Source organism: Martes martes (assembly GCF_963455335.1).
Source record: "Martes martes genome assembly, chromosome: 1".
NCBI lineage: Eukaryota > Metazoa > Chordata > Mammalia > Carnivora > Mustelidae > Martes > Martes martes.
Genome location: NC_137888.1, coordinates 132,364,379 through 132,388,139, shown reverse-complemented (window position 1 = coordinate 132,388,139; position 23,761 = coordinate 132,364,379). Strand labels below are relative to the sequence as shown.

Genomic DNA, 23,761 nt, shown 5'->3' with positions numbered 1-23,761 from the left:
GGAGGCCTTAATCAATTCTGACATAGGTGTGATCACTTACAACTTAACGTGGGTGTCCAGGGTTCTCTACAGAGATGAGAAACTTTAGGAAAACATCTGCTTAGCAACTAGGAAACCTGTGAGAGATCAAGGATGTAGGGTGAAGATCAAGAAGATCCCCTTTAAGAAGAGCTGACACAGGAAAAGGATTCATGTTAAGTTAATAAACATTTGTTAATCCCCGACTTTATGTCTAATACCAAGTAACCCCAAGGAGCTTGTGATCTGCTAGAGAAGGGAGAATAACCAAACCAAACTATCAGTAACTAACCCTTCAGCTGTAATTTGCTTATCAGTGCCTGTATCTCTGGAAAGTGTAATTAGAAAGTGGAGAGACCAATAGATAATGGAACCTCCAAACAGCAGCCCTAAGTGAAGTACCTGTCCTAGCCTCTGAGCAGTCAGGCAGGGTCAGGGTAATGACTTACAGGATCGGGAAGAAAGAAGGAAGACAGAGGAAGTAAAATGAGTCCCCCAGGCTGTTTACAGCTATAGGTAAGTGATGAGGTGAAAAGGAAAGCAGTACCACTGCTGCCTTTTAGGAACTGGTTCAGTCTGACTTTCTTGATGATGTATTATCAGCTTACAGATTCGTGGTCTTCCCTCCATCCAGAATCACATACTTTGAAGCTTTGTGTTATGCTTCATGTCACTTCTTCGAACAATATGTATAAATGCATTAGAAGCTTTATGCAGAGGAATTTGAAAAGTGTTACTCAGAGAGGTTAAGATCCCATTGGTATTTGAAATGGTCTATGACAATTTGAAAAAAAAATTAAGTCACACAAGTTTTTGTTTTTTAATGAGTTTCAGATTAGGGAGGATAGGAGCAGTTATTTTTAGCAATTCTCTGCATGCTCTTTTAGAAGACTGATTTGATCATAATTCCCTTTCCAAAGGTAAAATGACAGAACAAAGCCTATTTACGGACTTTCTAGAAGTAAAAATTATCTGTAGTATGAATAAAGAGTGGTGTTCACGGAGCCTAAAATTAAATTTCCCAACATAACCACCAACTGTCCATTAATTCTTCATGGTGTTGTTTATAGACAGTAGTGGCTTCCACGTAATTTTCTCAAGGAGATGTCCAGTAGCAGCTCACTACTAGTGGAGCCCAAGTAAGTGATAGGATAGAAAAATCAGTTCTTAGCTACTTTTACTCCCATAGTCCTTTCAAGGCAGGACTCATATTCTAACTGCATACTGGTTGGACTATAAAATAGGATTCTCAAAGAGAGCACATCCTATTCATACAATGAAATCTGTATTGAAGGAATACCGTATTTTATACATTTGTTTGAATTTGCTGGTAAGTCACACATTCTAAAATTCTTAGCCCTTGAAATACCATACTTGTAAACCAAATAGCAGGTATACATTTAAAAGAGGGGTGTTTGAGTGTGTATATGTGTATTTGTGTGTGTGTGAGTGACAGAGAGAGAGAGAGAAAATATTCAAAGATTATACAGCTTCTGAACATATGATGGTCATCTTCTATGCTCAGTATTCTCATGAGAAAAATGCACAAGCTCTGTTTTCTATTCAAACTATTCTTGCAAAGGGTGTATTACAGTTGTTCTGACAAAACAGCTTCAAACATTTGCCAAAGAGAATAAATTACAGTAGGAATGGGTGGTAATTATTAGGAACTTATTTTTGGAATAAGAAACCTTCTTAATAAAGGGCTATGTACTGCCCTTTGAAAGGAATAGAGAATTTTCCCCAAAGTCAAAAGCATATTTTTAACAGTTGGTGTACATATCCTGTGGGGGTTAAATTAAGTTTAACATGTGTTCACAGAAAGCTAAATTCAAGCTGGGTTCAGCCCATGGATTACAAGGTGCACATAGAAATCAAATTTGAGTTCTGTAAAGATAATAACTAATTCAGAGTTTCAGTTCCTTCTACTTTTGAAGCAGAGTTTAACGGGCTTGAAGTATTCAAATCTTTCTGTAACCCATGCATATCCCAAACATTTTTTAAGAGTACTGAATTGGAATAGTATTAGATAAAGAAAAAATTTCATGAATAGGCTAAGCACCTTCCAATAATGTATTCTGCAGCACTGTTAAGAAGAATGTAAAATTGGAAAAGATGCTTTATTTTGGCTTCCATCTTTTGTAGCTCTGTTCTGCAAAGAAATAAGAATTAAAGATGAGAATGCCTTGTGACCCTAATTATAAGAACTGCAATATTTGGTTTTAATTTTAAGACTATTTTCACAGAGTTGATATAAAGGAAAACTCAGGGTAAATTAATTTAAAAAGAACTGGGTGCAAAGGAACACAATATAAGAAGAGCCTCAACTTCATCAAGGAGCTACCAACCACAGAGATGAACGCTTTGGTTTGCCGTTGTTTTCCTCTGATACTAATATAGAATTTGGATTCTGTGTTTATTCTCTACCCTACTTGGTTTATTTAAAAATTGTTAGCTTTGAAAAGTACAAGTGAACAGAAGGCAAAAAAGCAAAATTAATATCATTAAACAAAAATCTAACATTGCTCTATTGTGTTCCAGTATGCTTGTCCAGTGCTATCATTTTGTGATCACAAGTTGCTTAAGATACCCTTATAATGTTTGTTAAATTAAATTGAATATACCTTTTTTATTTTACTTGTTCTTCTAAGCTGGCTATGCCTATATCTTACTAAAGAGTCATTAAAAGAAAAGGAAATTAAGATAGAGTTTAGAAGTTTCTTTCTGCATGTATAACCTACTACAGCCATGTTGGATGAAGTATGCACCTCAAATTGGTCATTGTCATAAACTACTAAAAAAATGGATTTCTCTTGGTGTTTCCATGGGTCATTCACCAAGCAATAATACCATCAGGAGTTACTGATCCCCTGGGGATAGCAGCTTAATTACACAGAAATTTTAAATTGAGAATAGTGGTATAACTGCAGACATAGAAACAATCCTGTCTTTGGGTGGTTTATTATTAAATTTAATACCTCAGATGGTCTTTTTTGTTTGTGTAGATTTTAATTACTAAGTAGGTCTGGTAAAATATGAATTATTGTATTATCACAAGTGATAAAATGTGTACGGTTATGAGCATTGCAATCTGCAGGTGTAACATACATAAAGCAAGATTAATAGTATGAAGCAATTAAACTGAAGCTATCTTGAAGGGGAAAAGAAAGCCTTAATGCTACCCTTAAGTGTAAGTTAAACTTGAGCTAAATATTTTTAACTGCAATAAAAGCATGTTAATTTTAGGAGTGACTTCTTTCTAAGACCTCATTTCTTCGAGTAAGTTTTCCTTTCTAAGAATACAAAAGCTTACTGAAATAATTTCTGTTGGTAACTCATTCCATAAAGAACGAAATTTTTCCTTGGCTTTTAAGCTCAATGAAGAAAGCCCAAAATAGCACAGGAAATTTTGTGTGTGGTGAATATATGTATGAACTAAATCCAGTAGGGATTAAAATGATTAAATTATTGATAAGGTCATTGTTGGTCCCAAAGCTTTCCATTAGTCATACAGTACTACTTAAATATTTTGAGAATTTGGCTTTAATTTTCCTATAATCGCATATAAGATACAGGAAACTGTGTTTTGCTTTAATTTTATATCCTTGCATGTATAACAGTCTTATATAAAAGGAACATGCCAAGCATCTAATAATAAATTTTTTTCCTTATGTGTTTCTGGGTTTTTTTTTTTCCACTTCCTGAATTATTTTTATGTTGCCTCTAACAAGATCACTGCCTGTACTTTCAATTTAGCTACACCTTTGCCTCTCGATAGCATGACAGGTGGTTTCACAGTGAGTTTATCAAGACCTTGGTAAACACATAGAGCACTCAGCAAAGTGTACAGAGCTCTTTACAAAGAACTTTCTGGATCTTTCTCTTTTTCTGTCTCCTGTCTCTCTTCATCTGTCTCTCTTTGTGTGTGTGTATGTCTCTCTCTCTCTCTCTCTCACACACACACACACACACACACGTACACAGAATTTGGTTTTTGCCCTGGAATTATTTAGCAGTGTACTTGGCAAGGTGAAGCTTCAAAAATAAAGCAATGTGAAACATTTATAAAGCAGCACATCATAGATTACATATTAAATATAAAAGTACTGAGGACTTACGTTGTGTGTAGTTTTGATGATATGTTTTATTCAATGTAGATGACAATATATTTGCAGTTCTCCCTCCTGACAGTGCTGCAGTGGAGATTGCTGCACGTAGGTGTTTGTGGGGTCATTTTTGAAGCTAAGCTAACAAAACCCCAAGCAGCAGGAAAGTTGCATGACTTTGAGCAGTAACGGGGCATTTTGTTATAGAAATAACAGGAAATATATAACTTCTTTAAAAGGAGGGGGGTATTTTCTTCCTTCCTTCTTCCCCCACCTCTTTCTTTTTTCTTCTCTCTCTCCCTTCCTTCCCCCTCTCTTCCTCCATCTCTCTCTCTCCCTTCCTTCTTTCTTTCCCTCCCTCTTTCTCTCTTCCTTCCTCCCTCCCTCTCTCCCCCTTTCTTTCCTCTCTCTCTTTCCCTCTTTCTTTCCTTCCTTTCTTTCTTTTCTTCTCTTTCCATTCTTTCCTTCCTTCCTCCCTCCTTCCCTCCCCTGCCTTTTTCTTTCTTTCTTTCCATCTGTTCGTTCGTTCTTTCTTTCTTTCTTTCTTTCTAGCTCTGATGAAACCAAAGCTGTGATTTTCCATAAGAAAATGAGGGGACTTTGAGCTTTAAGCAAAGGGCAAAAAGATGGTATTGTATTCTCTGTGGCAAATATCAGACCGTCCGGTTTTTTTTTTCTTTTTTTGCTAAATGATATCCATTTTAGCATGAGAGACGTCAACTTTTTTCAAAAGTCTTTTTGCTTTTAATGGGAGATAGCAGGAAAAACAGAAAAATTTCCTCCCACACATAAGAAGGGTAAGCAAAAATAATGTCCTTCAGGAAACACCAGCCTTAGTTACATAAGTGGGCTTATTCAAATAAGGAAAGTATTAAAATAACCTCCAAGAATGAAAGGAGTGAGTTCAAGGCACAGTACAATTTTATAGGTGTGATTCTTTTTTTTTCAGTTGTTTTAATTCTTTTGAGTTTAGTTGACACAATGCTACATTAGTTTCAGATGTACAACATAGTGATTCAACAAGTTTACACATTATGCTATGCTCACCTCAAGTGTGTAGCTGCCATTATATAGGTGTAATTCTTCAATTTTGTACTGACATCCAGATTTGAACCATGAAGGATCAGTTAAGTGTCAGAATTTTCTATTTTGAAACTGCCAAAATTTGCCTGTCCATTAAACCAAGATAATTCCTTTTTTAAAAGATTTTATTTATTTATTTGGGGGATGGGGAGAGAGAGAACAAGCTGGAGGGAGGGGCAGAGGGAGAGGGAGAAGCAGACTCCCCACTAAGCAGGGAGCTGGACATGCGCTTGAACCCAGGACCCTGGAATTGTGACCTGAGCCAAAGACAGACACTTAACCCACTAAGCCACCCAGGTGCCCCAACCAAGATAATTCTTAATTATTTTATTTTTCAGCTTTATTGAAATATAATTGACATAAAATTGTAAACTATTTAAAGTGTACATTGTAATGATTTGCTATATGTATCCATTGTGAAAGGATTCCTCCCATCTTGTTAATTAGCATATACATCACCTCACACATTTTCTTTATTCATTCTTTCATTCATTCATTCATTTATGGTGGGAATGTTTTAGTTCTCTTGGCAAATTTCAGTTATCAATACAGTGTTACCAACCACAGTCAGCATGTTATATTTTAAATGTAATTTTTTTTAAAGATTTTATTTATTTGACAGACAGAGATCACAAGTAGGCAGAGCAGCAGGCAGAGAGAGAGGGGGAAGCAGGCTCCCTGCTGAGCAGAGAGCCCAATGTGGGGCTCGATCCCAGGACCCTGAGATCATGACCTGAGCTGAAGGCAGAGGCTTTAACCCACTGAGCCACCCAGGTGCCCCTAAATGTAATTTTTTTGATGAATTTTTCTTCCAGTTGAATCAGTTGAATAACTGTAAATGACCACATTCTGTTCTAGTCATTTAATAATGCAGATACAATTATAAGTTTAAAGATTCTTTAAACAGATGCCTAAAATGGTTTAATCCAGCTACTTTTGGATTTGCCCATTCTCTGCTTCCCCTGATACTCCTTGCAAGACCAGTTAATTCTTTGTCATTAGGAAGAATATCCTATGTAGTTTAGGGATATTTTGGTGCTTCTTAGAATAGTAAATATTGGCATTTGTAATTTGAAAGAATTAAAAATGTGTGGAGAAAGAATGTTTTTCCCTGAATTACATAACTGCAGACAATATTAGACAAAAAAAATAATTTGTTTTAGTCACCTCTCATATTGGAAGTAGGATAAGAATTGAAAGATAAATAAAAATTGTAAATGATATTGTAACATTTTTAAAAAGATACATGTTACTTAGGCATTCAATCTTTTTCCTGAAAAATTGAGTTTCTTTATTTAAGATGTAATTGAAAATAGAGTTTAATTATTCTATTGATTAATTTGATAATGTGAATGAAAGAACTTTAGTATTTGATTGTATGGTATATGGTTCCTAATAACTGTGATACATTTGTGTAATTCTACACTGTATTATCACAGCTTTGATTTCTCCTTAAGTATGATACTTCCTGAAGAAAGTATTTGAATTCAGGGTGGGGGTGGGGGGTGGTTGGTGCTCACTTTAACCCCACAGATGGTTATATTTGGTTTCTAATTTTGTGAGGAGGTAATCTGTTTTAACTAATTTTTTCAAGAATTCCCTCTCTTCTGTGCTACTTAGTATACTAGAAATTTGGAATTTTTGATTCTTTGTTATGTGCCAGAACCACATAGAATTCTAGCTGAAATTCCTGTAGAAAGGTTTGTGTAAGGAAATTGTAGCCATGTTATATACAATTAGATGTAAGTGGATAAAAAATGGATATCAAAGTAAATTATTTTAATTTTCTTCTAAGAATTATTTATGAGTAGCTTAGGGTTTGTTGAAAGTTTGAAGTATAGCTGTTTATGACGTATAATTATATGCAGATCTTGTTCAGTATTCTTATAAGCTACCCAGATGTGCTTACAGCACAGATACTCATTTTCCTGGCCATAGAAGTGACTCTTATAAACAGCCCTAAAAAGATAACCTCACTAATAAGATGTATCTATTCTAAAGTTAAAAATAAAGTATTACTATTTGTTTCATTTGAAATACCTGTCTGTGCTTAACAATATATATATTTTTGTTTTTTTAACCACATTTAATTTTAAAATAGATATTTTAAAATAAGAGTGAGAAGAGTGAGAATGAAGGTTTCTACTTGGTTATAGTTAATTGCTGTACAATTATTTGCAAAAGTTCAGTTAACAACAACAACAACAACCAAATCAGTAGTGATCATAAAATTTTAGAAAATTCTATTTTTTAAATTCCTAACCTTACCTACGAGGCAACTGTCAGACCACTCTGCATTCATTTTCCTCTTTGCCTTTTGAGATTTGGGATTTGTATTAAATATGAAAGATTTCTACGTTTTAAAATATCATCGTAGTGTTTTATATGTATAGAAATAAACTTCAATGATTGTGGCCCAGTTATAAAATTTACAAAATTCATTTGAAAGCTTAAAACTTGAATTTTACTGTATTACATATTTGATATATAGTATTTGCCTTGTGTGATCAATTAAAAATTATAATTTTTTTCACAAGTATAGAAGAAAATGATTCCTCTTTATATTACTGCCAGAAGTACACATTTCTGAATTTTGGTGTTGTTTCTTTCCAGACGATGGGTCCGGCTACTGTTTGGACGAGAGTTCCCCCTGCAGGATCTTCTCGTGGTCTGGGATGCCTTGTTTGCAGATGGCCTCAGCCTGAGTTTAGTTGATTATATCTTCATAGCCATGTTACTCTACATCCGAGATGCTTGTAAGTGTTAATGACCTTGCCTACATCCAAGTAGGTGGTCCTGATTTTTTGAATGTGTTTTATCTTTTAAATATACTTGTTCTTTTATTCTGAATTACTGTGCCTGCATTTTTATGGTAGGTAATATATTGAGCATATTAATATCTTTTTTGTTAGTTAACTATGTACCTATTGGGAGATGTGGGTGATTTTGTCCTGAGAGAATTAGACTATTCTTCAGAGCCATTTTTCTAAAGACTTTACTCCTGCTTTAATCTCCTCATTACACACATTTGTGAAATGCACAAATAAAAAGCCCGTATTTCAGATATGTTTAGAGCTCCACCTTCTGACAGGTAGGGAGTATTCAAAGACATTTATCAGGAGATTGGAGCTATTTTTATAGTATCAACAACTTGCCAATAAAAAATAAATATTACATTTAAAGATATTTTAACTTCTTCTCAGTTATATTTTGGCCAAATATATTTCTCAGTAGATTGCCAAATGGTAGACGTATTCCTATCTCATGAGATCTACCTTAGGATGCTTGCCATAGCTGGGAGCTGATGCCTGTCTGGAGTACTCTGAAAATCTTCAGCTTGAAGAAAATAGCAGAGCATGTTTTAAATTTTGAAATACCTCAAATTGTTTTCCTTCTCAAAAAAATAATCACTGTTCACAAAACAAGATTTGTAAGCCAAAATATAATTAGGAAGATTGCACAAAGTGATGATTAAATAGGAAATAAGAAAAAAAACTCTTAGGAGTAGGACTTTGTCAGAACATAAACTATTTGGAATCATTCATAATCTTGACTGTTACACTGCTGTGTAGTTCTCTTTATTTGTTCACTGAATACCAGTGGCACCAGATGCTCTTGTTGTGCCTCTGGTGACGCTAATAATATTCTTTAAAATTTTAGATTATACTTTTTTAATGCCCTCAAAATTACTTGAATGAACAAGTGACAGCAGCACCACATTTTATCCAAAAATTGTGGGTTTTTTCTGTGCCTCGAAGGTCAAATAGTTTGGGTTTTGACATACTAAGTGAAAAGTTCCTTCTTTCTAAGTCAGAGCTAATCATATAAGAACATGGAAATCATAAGAGCTAACATCTGGAAAGTAGAGAAAGATGTTTGGGTAGATTTGATGGATACTAGATTTTAGAATATTCGATACTAAGCTCTTATTTTAAAGTAGTATGAATTTTTAATGTAAATAATAAAAAAAAAACAAAAGGAATGAATAGCCTCTTTTATTAAAAAAGTGGTTTAGGATAATCTTTCCACAGAATTTTCCAATTCAAACAACTGTCGAAATATATTCTGATTTTCTTTAATCTTAAACAATGAAGTATTTGCTCTTTTCTTAACTTTGGTATATCACAACTAGATATTTTTTTAAAATTTAATCCTGTTTCCTATGCTAAGATTTCATTAATTTCATAAAACAGGCAAATTTTTGGTAACTGAAGACCTTCCACATTTTCAGTCCATCTATTGATGTTATAAAATCTATGGGCAGATGTGGAAAAATGCAAGGATAATGAAGTTGTGTATTCATTTCAATATTTAAACTAGCTTATTTTAATTTGCCTAGTTGAATCCAGAACCGTGGATGATAGCTCCTAAAAATAGGATGACTATTAAGTATTTAAGGGCCATTGCCCCTATGCTGAAGAAGTTTTTCAGTAGTAGGAAAGAGTGACATAATCAATTTTAAACTAATATCCAGTGCTGTGGTTGAGATATGGATAGGTAATATGAAAATTTAAAGGAGAGGCAGTGAGGGGCACCTGGGTGGCTCAGTTGGTTGAGCGTCTGTGTTCAGCTCAGGTCATGATCTCAGGGTCTTGGGATAGAGCCCCATGTTGCCTATATGTGTATATAGGCATTTGGTATTAGAGTGCAGAGGGAGACCAACAGGTTATGAGACCAAAGAAAGTGAACAGGGATAGGATCATGATGGATGTCTTTATCCGATAAATAATAGGAAGCTCCTGAAAGGTTCACAGCAAAAGTACAGTCAGTGTTAGATCACTCTGGTGGCTCTGTGGAAAACAGACTTAAGGGAGACAAGAGTAGAGCAAGGAAGTAAGATAAAAGGTAAGATAGAAGTCCAAGGGGAAAATTGTAGATTAGAGAAATCCTCAAAACTAAAGTCAGTACGTCTTGGTGCATAAATATGATGGGTGAGGGAGAACAGGAAGTCTAAAATGATCTCCAGCTTGGAGAGTTGAGTGGCTGGGTAATATGCATAACTTGGATAGGAAATGCAAGGATTAGCAGGTTTTAGGAATGGAAATGATTATGTTTTGGCCCTACTGAACTTGAGATCTGTGAGAAATCACAACCTGAAGATTTGGAAAATAAAGCTCAATGTCACAGTCAGGGCTACACATTCAGTTTTGCAAATGGTTAATAGGTATGTGTTAGTTAAAACCATAATAGTAGATGTGACCCCTAAGAATAGGGTAACCATATATCCTGATTTGTTTGGGGTGGTCTTGATTTATACCTGCTAGTCAAGAGTGGTAATTATTAATACTTCCCTCTTTCACTCTCAAAGTCATCCCATTAGGATGGTAAGAATTACATAGTCAGCCTATCTAAGGCGGGTGCTTACAGAAAAAGATGGGCAAAGATGGAACTCTGAAGTTGACCTCAGTGTTTAAGGCACCAGAGAAGGAAGGGCTTGTGTTGTAACCTCACAGGAGGACTGTGTTAGCTGAGCCAAGGGAAGTCATATGGGTTGGGAATACTGAGGTATAAAAAGGTTAGGCAGGAAATGTCCATTCAGACTTGGCCCTCTGGAGGGACAGTCATCAAATACCTTTGCCAGAATGGTTTAGTGGAGTAGTAAAGCAGAGGCTGGATTATGATGGGTTGAGGAGTGACTGGACGGTTAAGTATAATAGCGTTTCCTACAGTTTTGTTGTCATTCCTCTTTTCTTCTGTATAAATTACAGTTTCAACTAAAAAGTCAATTAAGTGAAAAGGAAAGAATGTGGAGATAGCATGTGTAGAATAATCTTTAAAGAAAGCGGAGCAGAGGAGAAGAAAGATGTAACTAGGGATCAGTGCAGAGGCAAGGAAGGGTGGATGGGTGTCTTTAGGATGAGATCAGGGTTCACTGGAGATGGAGGAGAACCAACCAAGGATTTACTTCTCAATCAGTCTCAAGTTCTATAAAGGATCAGTACTAGTTTTTCCCCATTCCATTGATGAGATCTATGAAAAGATAAATTATCCTGTTTACTTGAGGTTTTTTACTTGTTTATTGTTGTTCACACCCACTCCCCTACCCCGCAACAAGAGACCAGATTTTGTCTGTCTTGGTTTCCCTGCCATATCCTGGCATCCAGAACAGGGCCCAGTACATAGCGATCTTGACAAGTATTTTTTGAGTGAAATAATTGAAGAAACAAGGGCTTAGAGACAATGGAATGAAGTCAGGAATCCTGTGGCAGACTGGCTGGGGAGCAGGAATAAAAGCTGGTGCTGATCCAGGAAGAGTGTACTAGGCAGGTTTCAGAAGTACACTACTTTACAGGTGGGCGAGATGGGAAGTGGAGGAATCCCATGTCTGATAAAGGAGGAAGCAAGGTTGTCTGCTGTGAGTGAGGCATGGTAGGGTTTTAGGAGTTTAGGGGAATTACCTGGGAAGTATGGGAGAGATGGTTGACCATGGACTAGGACAAGGTGATCTAACTGTTGAAGATCCTATTCTGCAGAGACAAACAGTGAGCAACAGCACCAGGACTTAACGTTATGATTTTCCAAGGCATGCTCAGCAGTCCAGGCAAGATACAAAGAAAGCAGCTCATGATCTAGGCTCCAAGCAAGGCCCAGGTCCAAATCATTAGGTAGAACTGAAGGGAAGCAGAAGGATGGAGGGTGTTGAGTGCATTTTATGAGGGTGGTTTGGGATGTGTGGGAGAGGAAGGCATGGCCAGGAAAAGATGATGGGGAAATCAGAGTGTGAAGGGATTTAAAGTAGGGTATGAGATTGGAAAGCATCAGAGGTGTGGTCAAACAAGAGGACCTGGAGCAGTTCTGGTACAGCCAGAAGAGTCGAAGTTAGTTTAGGGGAAAGTAAGTCATTGAGGAGATAAAGATATCGTGAGGCAGCTGGGATTTTTGTTTGGTCCTCTGTGGACACTTGGCCAAGAATCATGGTAACAAGGTGGCATCCTCTGCCCCTCTGCTGGAGGTTGCCCAGGCAGTGGTAACTCCAGGAAGACTGGGCCCAGAGGGACAGGCATTACTCCTCAGAGGAAAAGATGGAGAGGGAGAGGAATAGCAGGAGGAGGACGCTGAACAGGATTGGCTCAAATGCACGGGAGGATAGGACTAATAAATGAGCTTACATTTTAGGCCATGGTCAAAGACAAGAAGAGGATGGACAGTTGACCAGCCTCAGTGTTCCAGTTAGAACTTTAGTGTCAAGTTTTTATTCCATCTCAGTGGATTCTGAATCATGGTGCCCTGCCTAGAGCATCCAGAGTGGTGATGTTTATTACATGTAGTAGTTTCAAGCCCATTCATTCAAAAAAGTCTAACTGAACACCACTGTGTGAGGCTTTGGGCATTACATGTATTCTCTTGAAGCCGGAGGTGATATATTTACAGCTCAAAGAATGGTGTGCTTGGGGAAACTAAAAGAGCCTTCCTCCAGTGACCGCATCCTCCTAGGCGTTCAGTGTAGGGCTTCAAAGGGCCAGTGATCATGCTGATACTGTGCAAAATATCGTATACGTGTGCATTTCCCAGGGCCAAGGGTATATACTTTACATCCTCTTCTCAAAGGGCTATATAACCTGAAAAATGGCCAACTGTGTCTAGTCTAAAATCCTGATTTTACAGGCACTGATGAAGTGTGAAGATATGCTGAAATCCTAACCCCTAGTACCTCAGACTATGACCTCTTTGGAAATAGGTTGTTGCAGATGTAATTAGTCAAGATGAGTCATATTGGAGTAGGACAGGCACCCTAATGCAATACAGCTAGTGTCCTTACATAAAGGAGCATATCTGGACACAGACATGCACAGAGGGAAGCTGACGTGAAGACGCATAGGGAGAATAATGCCATATGAAGACGGAGGTACAGTTTGGAATGATGCATCTACAGGCCAAGGAACACCAAGGTTTTTTAGCTGTCACCACATGCGAGGAGAAAGCGTAGAACAGGTCCTCCCTCCGAGCCTGTGAAGAAACAAGCCAGCACTGGAAGCGGGAAGTGACGAGGGTTCTTCCGTGCAGGTCTGAGAGGGAACATGGCCCCGTCAGCACCTGGATTTCAGACTTGTATCCTCCACAACATTTGGACAATAAATGTCCCTGGTTTTAAACTGTCCACTTTTTAGGCACTAGGTTACAGCATCTCTAGCAAACTAATACCGTGCCCTTGGCAGTTAAGTGATTTAAAACAGTCACAGTTGGTCTGTGGAGCTGGGTACTCGTGCCCTACTCCCATCCCCCCTTTGTTCTTGTTCTGCCCCTTTCACTACTCTTGGCATCTCATACTTAATTTTTTTTTTTTTTTAAAGATTTTATTTATTTATTTGATAGAGATCACAATTAAGCAGAGAGAGAGAGAGGAGGAAGCAGGCTCCCTGCTGAGCAGAGAGCCCGATATGGGGCTCGATCCCAGGACTCTGGGATCATGACCTGAGCCGAAGGCAGAGGCTTTAACCCACTGAGCCACCCAGGCGCCCCTCATACTTAATTTTTAACAAAAGTACCCTTATAATGTTCTTTCTGTACCTGGACAAAGCTTTCATTCACTTTAAAAGTAATCCAGTTAGTCAGGCAAGTACAGTATTCAACCACTTAATAGATTTCGTATAAACATCTTCATGAGGCTTCAGAGTTTGAGCCCAGCTGCCATATTTGGATGTTAGGAAGCCGGATAGAGGCCATAGGGCTAGTGACAGGCGGGCTGGTTCTCATATTACCTTTTCTGTTCCTCAAGCCCTACCTTGATTTTGTTAAGTTAAAAAGTAAAATTGCACATTGGGAAAAATAATATGAACATTTTACAGATTTTAAAATTTAACCATTGAAATAATGGTCAAATGGCTATTCTTTGAATGAAACTTTTGCTTTACTAAAATTACATAGGATCCATTTCGAAATAGAATTATTCCCAAACATTATAATCAAACCATAACAAGTTTATTGTCTTATGTGTTATAAGAAGTGTTTTTTGATTCTTTGCTGGATTATTTGGATGAAGCTTATATACACTAATAAAGGTTAGGAGATAAAGAAGTCTACTCATGAACCATTACTCCTGTAATAGTTTATTAATAGCCATACTCTCATCACAGTATTGTTTTTACGGCCTTATTCCGTACTATAATAAAGTCACTCATGTGGCTCTCCTCTTCCCCTGGCACTACTTACCTAAATTGTACTTCTGTTTTCAGGCCTAGGACAAGGCAGCTTTTTCCCAAACCTTCCCCAACTATTCTAGCCCACATCGATTTCTCACTTTTGTATTCCTAGAAGATTTTAATCAATACAATGCAGTGTAGCATTTAATTATACTCTGTCTTATGCTGTTCCTTATTGCATGTTAGTCCTACCTTCTAAAACAGATTGTAAGCTCTTCAGGACCAGAACCACATGTGTTACAGTTCTTCCCTAACCCTCAAAGCATCTGGCGCTCTTCATGCGCTCAGTTTTTGGGGTGGTCTCAGATGGAAGGGTAGCCTAAAGGCCCGGACTGGGGAGGTGGTATGGATATGTGTACAGTAACTGCTGAGAAGACAGGTGCCAAGAAGCTTTTAGAATAAGAACTCAAATAAGTAGTTTTTTTTTTTTTTAAGATTTTATTTATTCATTTGACAGACAGATCACAAGTAGGCAGAGAGGCAGGCAGAGAGAGAGAGGAGAAAGCAGGCTCCCCGCGGAGCAGAGAGCCCGATGCGGGGCTCGATCCCAGGACCCCAGGATCATGACCTGAGCCAAAGGCAGAGGCTTTAACCCACTGAGCCACCCAGGCGCCCCTGTTGTTTTTTTTTTTAAATACACTTTTTGACATGGCTTTTTTGAAGCAAGCGTTGTCTACTTTGTAGCATCAGATTTTTCACATCTCTTTTTCTATTGATTTAATTTTTTTTTGATGAGTGCCTAAGAAAAACATTTCTCCTGATTTACAATAACTAAAACAATATAGTCAACTTCATTTAACAGTAGATTTTCCTAACTAGAAAGTATCTCTTACTGATTTCTTCCCCTTCAGTTTTCTCTCCTTTTCCCCATGAGGGTGACAAACCATGAGAGACTCTGGACCCAGGGAAACAAACTGAGGGTTTCAGTGGTGGGGGCGGGGGATTGGGATAACAGAATGTTGGGTTTTAAGTAGGGCACGTGTTGTGGTGAGCACTGGGTGTCATGTGCAACTAATGAATCATCAAACATTACATCAAAAACTAATGATATACTATATGTTGGCTAACTGAACATAATAAAAGAGATTAAAAATTTTTAAAAAAGAAAAGTATCTCTTAAATGTTTATGGTATCTTTTAACATACTTTCTCTCTGAACACTTGGCAAATGGAAAACTTTTCTTCTTGGCCCTTCTACCAACTTCTTACCTTGTGTTTTCAGCCAGCATGAACATGTCACAGCCCTGTCATTTTCCTGGGTTTTCTCTAGGGGTGTCTTTAGCCATCTCTTGGCCTGGCTTTGTGTGGCAGTTGTATCTTCTTCATGGCTTACAAACATCGTTCCTTTTCATTTTGCTTTAGATCTCTGCTTAAACTCCTCAGCCGATACCTGTCTCTCTGCCAGTGTTTCCATCTGTCCTACCCCAGAATTACTGTTTCTCTATTTTCTCATTAAGAGCATGTTCAACATTATACTGATGTCAAAATGCAGTTTATTTCAACTACAAATCGAATTTATTTGTCTTTCCTGGAAAAGCTTTACCCAACCTCAGGGACTAAGAAACAAAGGCTCTCTTCAATTACATAGTAGTGTGCTACAGAGTTTTTATCAAAGCACAAATTGGTGGTCTTGTTTTTAAAGTAGTCTTTAAGCACTTCCTGACTGCCAGCTCTCTTCCTTCCCAGACATTAAATGTTGCCACTCATTTTCTGACCATTGCAGATGTGGATATTAATATAACCCTTTGAATTACAAATGCCATTTGTATTTATATTTTAGTTTAAAAATCTTTTAAAATTTCACTAAGTTAGGCTGATACATCATAGTAGTGCTTTTTTTATGGTTAGATTTTTAAAAACATAGACCTTTCTTTTTAAAGAAGTTTTAGGTTTGCAGCAAAGTGGAATTGAAAGTACAGAATTCCCAGGTACCCCTACCCCCACATACACACAGCCTACGCCACTATCAACTTCCCTCACTACAGTAGTATGTTTGTTATAATTGAGCCTACAGTGACACATCATTATCACTTAAAGTCCCTAGTTTACAATACAGTTTGTACCTTCTATGGATTTAGACAAAATGTATAGCGACATCTATCCCTCATTATAGTGATATCTGCGTAGTTTCCCTGCTGTAAAAACTTTCTGTGCTCTGCCTGTTCATCCCTATAACCCATGACAACCACTGATCTTTTTATTATCTTCATAATTTTACCTTTTCCAGAATACAATATAGTTGGAATCATACAGTATGTAGCCTTTTTAGATTAGCTTATTTCACTTAGTAATATGCATTTAAGTTTCCTCCATGTCTTTTCATGGCTTGATGGCCCATTTCTTTTTAGCACGGAATAATATTCCATTGTCTGGATATAACACAGTTTATTTATCCACTCACCTACTAAAGGACATCTTAGTTTCTTCCAACTTTTGGCAACTATGAATAAGGCCACTGCAAATATCACTGTGCAAGTTTTTGTGTGGACATAAGTTTTCATTTCATATGCATAAATACCAAGGAGCATGATTGCTGGATAATATGGTAAATTTGAGGAGCTCAGTACAATGGATGGATTCCGGAACTCCAGGATACCATCTATGGGCAAAAGCCAGCAACATTACATGCATCACTGGAATCTTACTCAGAAATATTCAAGATTCCATGTCCATCTGTCTGTCAAAACACAATATGAATAGTCCTGCAAGTTGACTACAGTCATTCTCTCTGATGATTAGAGAAAAGGTGATGGTGATCTTGGTCTTCCTGACTACTGACTTCCCCAGCTTTCTCACCCAGGTCTCACCCTCTCTCCTTTTCTCCTTTTTCCTTGGCTTTCCCCACTCAGTTGCTCCCTCACCTCACCTAGATTCTTCTTCCTTGTCAGTTCACCTGCCCAGATGCTGAGTAGAAATGTTATTAAAGAAGTGATTAAGGATATCATATATGATATGTTATATTGAGCTCCTGCATTTACCCCTATTGCTCCTGAAACCCCATTAAATAGCATAAACACACAGGACACAGAGAATTAGGAAGGAGATTACAGAGACTTTTGGAAGTAGGAAAGCAGATGGGTGAGTGATAACTGACTTAGCAGATCCAAGAAAGCTAAATACAAAATTGATAATGGAGAAAGCCAAGAAATAACCCATAAAATTCCTAAAAGCATAGAAATTGGCAGTGCTAGGTATCACATGGAAATTGGTAGGGGGAGGGAAAAAGTTAAGACTGAAAAAAAAGAACTGGTCGAAAGTATATTTAAGAAGCTGTTATATATACTCAGGTTTCCAGCCTTACTCAGATCTCCAACCAGTACGTCGAGGATTTATCCTAGAGGTGGTAAAATGGATGTCTGGACTAGGGACCTGGGGAGTTTCAGTGAACATGGAGCCCACCAGTGTTCTTTTACCATCTTTAGTGTTCCCAGAACACTAGAACCAGACTGCCTCCCTCTAGAAGAAATTTGGGAGATTCTTCTCTGGGGGTACCCAGTGAGCCCAAGAGAAAAAGCCTAAAAATGTAGGCTCAGGGATTACCCAGGAATGACCGTGTAAACCCTAGAGTTAACAGACCCACTCATCGATGCACACAAAGCTTCAAGTTACCTTTGGACTGGCCCATTCTTGGACATGAGAAGATCACCAAAAAAATCATCAAACGTTTGAGGGAAGCATCAAAATGAAAGCAGGGATCTCAATAAGCAAGGAGGAGGAAAAACAACTGTAAGTACACAGAGACTACACAGGGAGGAGGAAATGTCTCAGGGAGCTAGGAAAGACATAAGTCAAAGGAAAAAGTGTTGGTACTTGGGGGGCTCAATTAGTTGAGGGTCTGCCTTCAGCTCAGATCATGATCTTAAGGTCCTGGGATCAACCCTGTGTCTGGACTCCCTGCTGAGCAGGGAATCTGCTTCTCCCTTTTGTATCCCACCCCTGTCGCCCGCTCGTGCAAGCTCGCTCACTTGCTCCCTCTCTCTTTCAAATAAATAAAATCTTAGAAAAGGAAAAAATGTAATTGAAAATTAAAATATGATGCAAATAAGATGATTGGAATATAAAATTGAAAAAATATCCCAAGAAGCAGCACATAAAACAGAGTTAGAAAATAAGAAAGAAAATTAAAGGACCAGACCAGGAGATCCAACATCTAGATAATGAGATTTCTTTTAATAGAGAGAAAGAGAGTAGAAAGAAATAACAAACACAGAATAAACAAAAAACAGAAGGGAGAAAATCATCAGTGAAGCAATTAAAGAGAAATTTCCAATTGAACAGAAAAACATGAGTTTCTAAATTGAAAGGGTCCATTATATATGAAAATACATGCAAATTAAGGTGCGTTACTATGAATTTAGATGGGGGCGGGGAGAAGAGAAATAGGTCACATAGAAGAATGGGAGTTAGAATGGTTTGAGACTTTTTAACTGGAAGCCAAAATACTCTGGAACAGAGCTGCCAATTTTCTGAGGGAAACATATTTCCAGCCTGGAATTCCATACCTAGCCTATAACCATTAATTGTCACAATAAATCTTTCAAACAAGTTTTCAAAAAATTCATGTCCTGTGTATAAAGCTTTTAGAGGATGTGTTCCATCAAAACAAGGGTGTAAAGGCACGAAAGAAGAAGGTAGGTACTCTAGGAAATAAGGATACAACACTTGCAAGAGGTAAAGGGCATCTCTGGGAGGAGGGAACAGGCCAGAGAGCTCATGAAAAATTGAGAAATGTCCTCAAAAAAATGAAAGGGGGGTGGGGGAGAGGCAGGGAGAAAAAGAAATGGCTAAAACGACCTAAAACTTTTTTTGAAGTTTCGAAAATATATGTATACAACTGGGAGAGTATATAAGGCTAAACTCCTATTAAATACATACAAGACATGGCAAATGAAAAATATGGCAGTTATAGACTCCAAGAAAGAAAGGAGGCTGTGGAGAAAGGAGGAGTAGGCATGATATACTGTGTAAGATAACATTTGCCTCGTTAGAAAAATGGAAACTCTGAAAGTTGACTTACCAGAATTATGGTATAACAGCATCAAGGGAGGGAGACCAGGAGCTCATGTGTGGCTGTAGAGGTTGGCAGAGGGTTGGCTTTCAGTACTCAAGGTGAGTTAAAGCTTCATCTTCTTGACTGGGAAGTCAGTAGACAGCATTTAAAGTCAGAGTTAGTAACATTAGCTTGTTTTTTTCCACAATATGGGAGGTAAATTTTTTTCTTTTCATCAGCTAAAAGAAAGCAAGTGCCGCTGGGGATTGGGAAATAGGGGGGTGCGAAACAGCAAGTGCTGTTTTCGTTACCAGCCTTCTAGAATGATTGGATTTTTAAAACTATGTACATGTATAACTTTCATAAAAATCAGAACTATGTTTTAAACTTCCACAGAGAAATAATGAAAAGTTGCTATATTCTTTAAGTAGCCTTATTATGTAAATTCGTTAACATTTTTATTGATAATTTCTTATTGTCTGCTTTTGCTTTTCTGTTTCTCTCTCATATGCACACATATCTCAAATTTAATTGCATATAAAGACCTATCCATTTTTCCAGCAATTCTGCCCCTATACCCCTCAGCCCCTTGCTTACTTTAACTATCCATCTTCCCCTCTCTGTGGTATCACCGGAATTTCAGCTGGCCCCCTGCATCCTGTCCCTCTACCTCCCTCCAACTGGTCACCCTGTGCTGGTATTAATCTTCCTAAAACAAAACTGGATCACATTACTTAGTCTTCTAGCAGAAGTAGCAGCTACAGAGTGAAATCCAAACTCCATCCCCTATGGATAAGCAGGACCCCCACCTGCTTCCATGTCTCCATTTCTCCTCAGCACTCGTGCCACAGGAGCCACGCAGCATCCTGCCTCCGTTTACTTCCACTTGTTGCCTGATGCTCACTGACCTTGCAGCTTTCCACTCGAGCAGTTGTCACAGCCCACTGGATGCTCCACTGTTCCAGCTCTGACCTGGGTTGCAGTTAGTCTGATCCTGCTCTTCCACTGCAATATGAAGAGAAAGTAGAGATTGTGTCTTTTTTCTTGTCATAGCAGTACATGGATCAAAATAGGTATTTAATACATGCCTGTTAGCTGAGTGAATACAAGAAAGAAATATTGTCAGTACTTCTTAAATATCTTCTTTTTTTTTTTTAAAGATTTTATTTATTTATTTGACAGAGATCACAAGTAGGCAGAGAGGCAGGCAGAGAGAGAGAGGAGGAAGCAGGCTCCCCGACGAGCAGAGAGCCCGATGCGGGGCCCAGTCCCAGGACCCTGGGATCATGACCTGAGCTGAAGGCAGAGGCTTTAACCCACTGAGCCACCCAGGAGCCCCCTTCTTAAATATCTTCTGTACCTCAACCCTGTCTACTGACAGATCTGTATTTCAGAGTCAGGAATTAAAAATCACTAAGCAGTGAAATACAACACACACACATGTGTCTATATTCAGATTGACCAACAATTAAAAACCTGACCTATGGTTTTCCTTCATTTGGTTAAAAATAACCAAATTGGTTAGAACTTGATTTAAAAATAAGAGGCAAAAACTATGAGTCATATTATTTATTATTATTATTTAATGTTATTATTTCTTTCCTAAATTTTAATACATGCTAAATTTTTTAGATTTCATTTCTGTAACATTTTATAATTTGGAGATAGAACTTGAGCCCCGATTCTAGATATATCCTTAGAGTTACTACATTAATGGTAATAACTTGCATTAGAAGACTTAAAGGTTTTTGCACTGTATCATCTCACTAGTTCCCTTAATGGGTAACAAGACAGAGATGATGACAGAATGTAAGCCTATACAGGTAACCGATTTGTTTCAAACTTAATCCTAGTCCCGTCGGCTCTCTGGAGCTAACGCGCAGTTACGCTGACTTCACCAGTACGATGTTCTTTGTCCTGTGCCCATACCCTACCGCTTAGCAGTCCTCCACTTGGCTGCTTGCTTGCTTACTACCTTTCCATTGACAACACTGTATTTTTAAAAATACAAATTCTTGAGAGGATCTCTTATGTTGTTTGACCTGATTAAAATAAATTCTGTTTAAAGTGTATTAAGCTTGGAAAGCATTAAGAAGAGCACTTCTTAAAGGTTTTTTTCTAGGGTTGCCTGGCTGGTTCAGTCAGTAAAGCATGCAACTCGTGATCTCAGGGTTGTGAGTTCGAACCACTCATTAAGTGTACCGATTACTGAAAATCTTTAAAAAAATTTTTTTAAGTTTTTTTTTTTTTTTCTAGAAAAAAAGATTGAGCTCTGCTGAACTTGAGATTGTTCTCTTTCCAAAAATCGAATTTAAATTTCTCATATTTCTGCACAAAATCCACTAGAGAAATAAGGCCCATCCCATTGGTTTTTTTTTTTTTTTTAAGATTTTTTATTTATTTGACAGACAGAGATCACAAGTAGGCAGAGAGGCAGGCAGAGAGAGAGGAAGGGAAGCAGGCTTCCTGCTGAGCAGAGAGCCCGACTCGGGGCTCGATCCCAGAACCCTGGGATCATGACCTGAGCCAAAGGCAGAGGCTTTAACCCACTGAGCCACCCAGGCGCCCCAGGACCATCCCATTGTTTATGGAAGAGTGTGTGTCCTTGTTAGGTTTTGAGAGTGGATGTTGCTGTAATTGAAGGTGCTTAGAGAGGCAGTTGTCACGGTGGCAACCATGTCTTCTGCATGCCAGGTGCCTTGCAAGACACTTACCTACACATCGGCTTTGTTTTCAGTGGAAAGGTAAAATAAATTATGTTAAGGCCTTAAGGTTTTCTTTTTTGTTGCTGTTAGCTAACTATCTTTAATTTTTACTCATGCTTATCTGTTTTCTCTGCCACTTAAGAGCTAACTACAAGAATTCGTGCCTATTTCTAAATAATTTACTTTACCTGGCCTTATATATGGAGGGCTTTTCTCAGTGTATCTTAGAGGCTTCTCTGTGGCTCACACATAGTTGGCATTCAGAAGCCATCTGTGTCTGAATTGGCCTTCTTTGCATGGAATTTTCTGCTAGGAATACAAGAAAGAATAGGATACGGTGGTCAAGAGTGAGGCTTTCAGCTACGCAGACCTTTGTTTAGCCCTCTCTGCCTTTCGGGAGCCCAGTGGCCTTAGATGTGTAGTTCATCCTCTCTGTAATACCATATCCTTGTCTAAAATGTGGAGTGATGATAATACCTGCCTTAGTGGGGATTAGAAGGACTCATGGTGTGTTTATGTAATATATAGCAAGTTTCCAGGCCCATTCTAGATGCTTGGTAAGTGATAGCTATTACTGTTCTTAATTTTAGAGAATTTTTTTTTAAAGAATTCTACATTTAATTTTGTGTTCTTTGGTTAGTTGTTCCTGGTTCATTTTGTTACCTTGGGGAAAGTAAGTATATCTAAATACAAAATTAAATAATTTGAATGAAGTGTTCTACTTGCAAGTGTTAACAGTTGTCGGTGCAGTTAACTTTGAATCACCCATAAGTTATTTAACTGTATTGCTCTAAGCTTTTTCAAAATAATAACATCCTCTGACTATCTTTACTGATTGCATTATGTTTTTGTTTGTTATGACTGGAGAAACTGTTTAAACCAGCTCCCTTAGACAACTCCAGAACAGAAATGTGCCATTTAAAAGTAGAGACAGAAAAGGCCGGCTCTGCTTTGGGCGGCGAGAGTGCCAGTCAGCAAGAATTAAGCGAGATGGGAAGCACACTCCCTTGCATCAGGGTTGCCCTTACAGAAACCCTGCAGCTAAAGTAAGCATCATTATGGTTTTATCAGTGGAGGAAAGAAAGCCCATAAAGTTCAGGGCCTTGCTTAAGTTCACACACATAATGAGTGCCTAGCCAGCATTCTAATCTAGATTTGATCAAGATTCTAACCTAGATCATCTGACCCCAGAACCAGTATATTTTCCTAGCTGCCACTCACCTTTGTCTTCCATTTCTCTGAATACGCTCTTCAAAGTGTGTAGCTTCAGTACTTTGTCTTTAAAGCGTATACATGCTTGATTTCAAATGTAGGGAGATACCAAAACTTGGCCTTTTTTAAATCTTCACTTTGTTTCCTGTGTTACTGCCCTGCTCTGATGGAGTAAATGTTAGGGAAGGAAGAGCACTGCAGATGAGCTTCTCACGTTCAGCCAAACTTCGCTGTAAAGATCAAAAGTAAGTTCTTATTCTGTCAGATCCCCACTATTTTGTTTATAAAACATCTTGTGTTATTCTCCCTGCCTACTCTAAATTGGGCACAGTTATTCAAAAGGGACTTAATACTTAGCGTATGTAATTGCAAATTAAGTGTTCTCAAAGTACAAGTTTTCCTTAATAAATTAGAGATAGTATTATCTGAAAACGGGACTATAGCGGAGGTAAAACTGTACCTATATCTTTTAGGTTTTCAGCTGGGTTTCTTTTTTCTTCTTCTTTTT

The 23,761-nt window shown here is 37.9% G+C and overlaps 1 protein-coding gene across 4 annotated transcripts in view; it reads left to right on the top strand.

Moving 5' to 3' along the window:
* TBC1D5 (TBC1 domain family member 5) overlaps nucleotides 1-23,761 on the top strand; it is a 543,265-nt gene that overhangs the window by 394,815 nt on the left and 124,689 nt on the right. For all 4 annotated transcript variants that reach the window (XM_080807878.1, XM_080807881.1, XM_080807879.1 and 1 more), the window contains one exon: nucleotides 7,821-7,963. In XM_080807878.1, coding sequence (XP_080664004.1) covers nucleotides 7,821-7,963 — 143 coding nt within the window. The remainder of the gene's footprint in view (nucleotides 1-7,820; nucleotides 7,964-23,761) is intronic.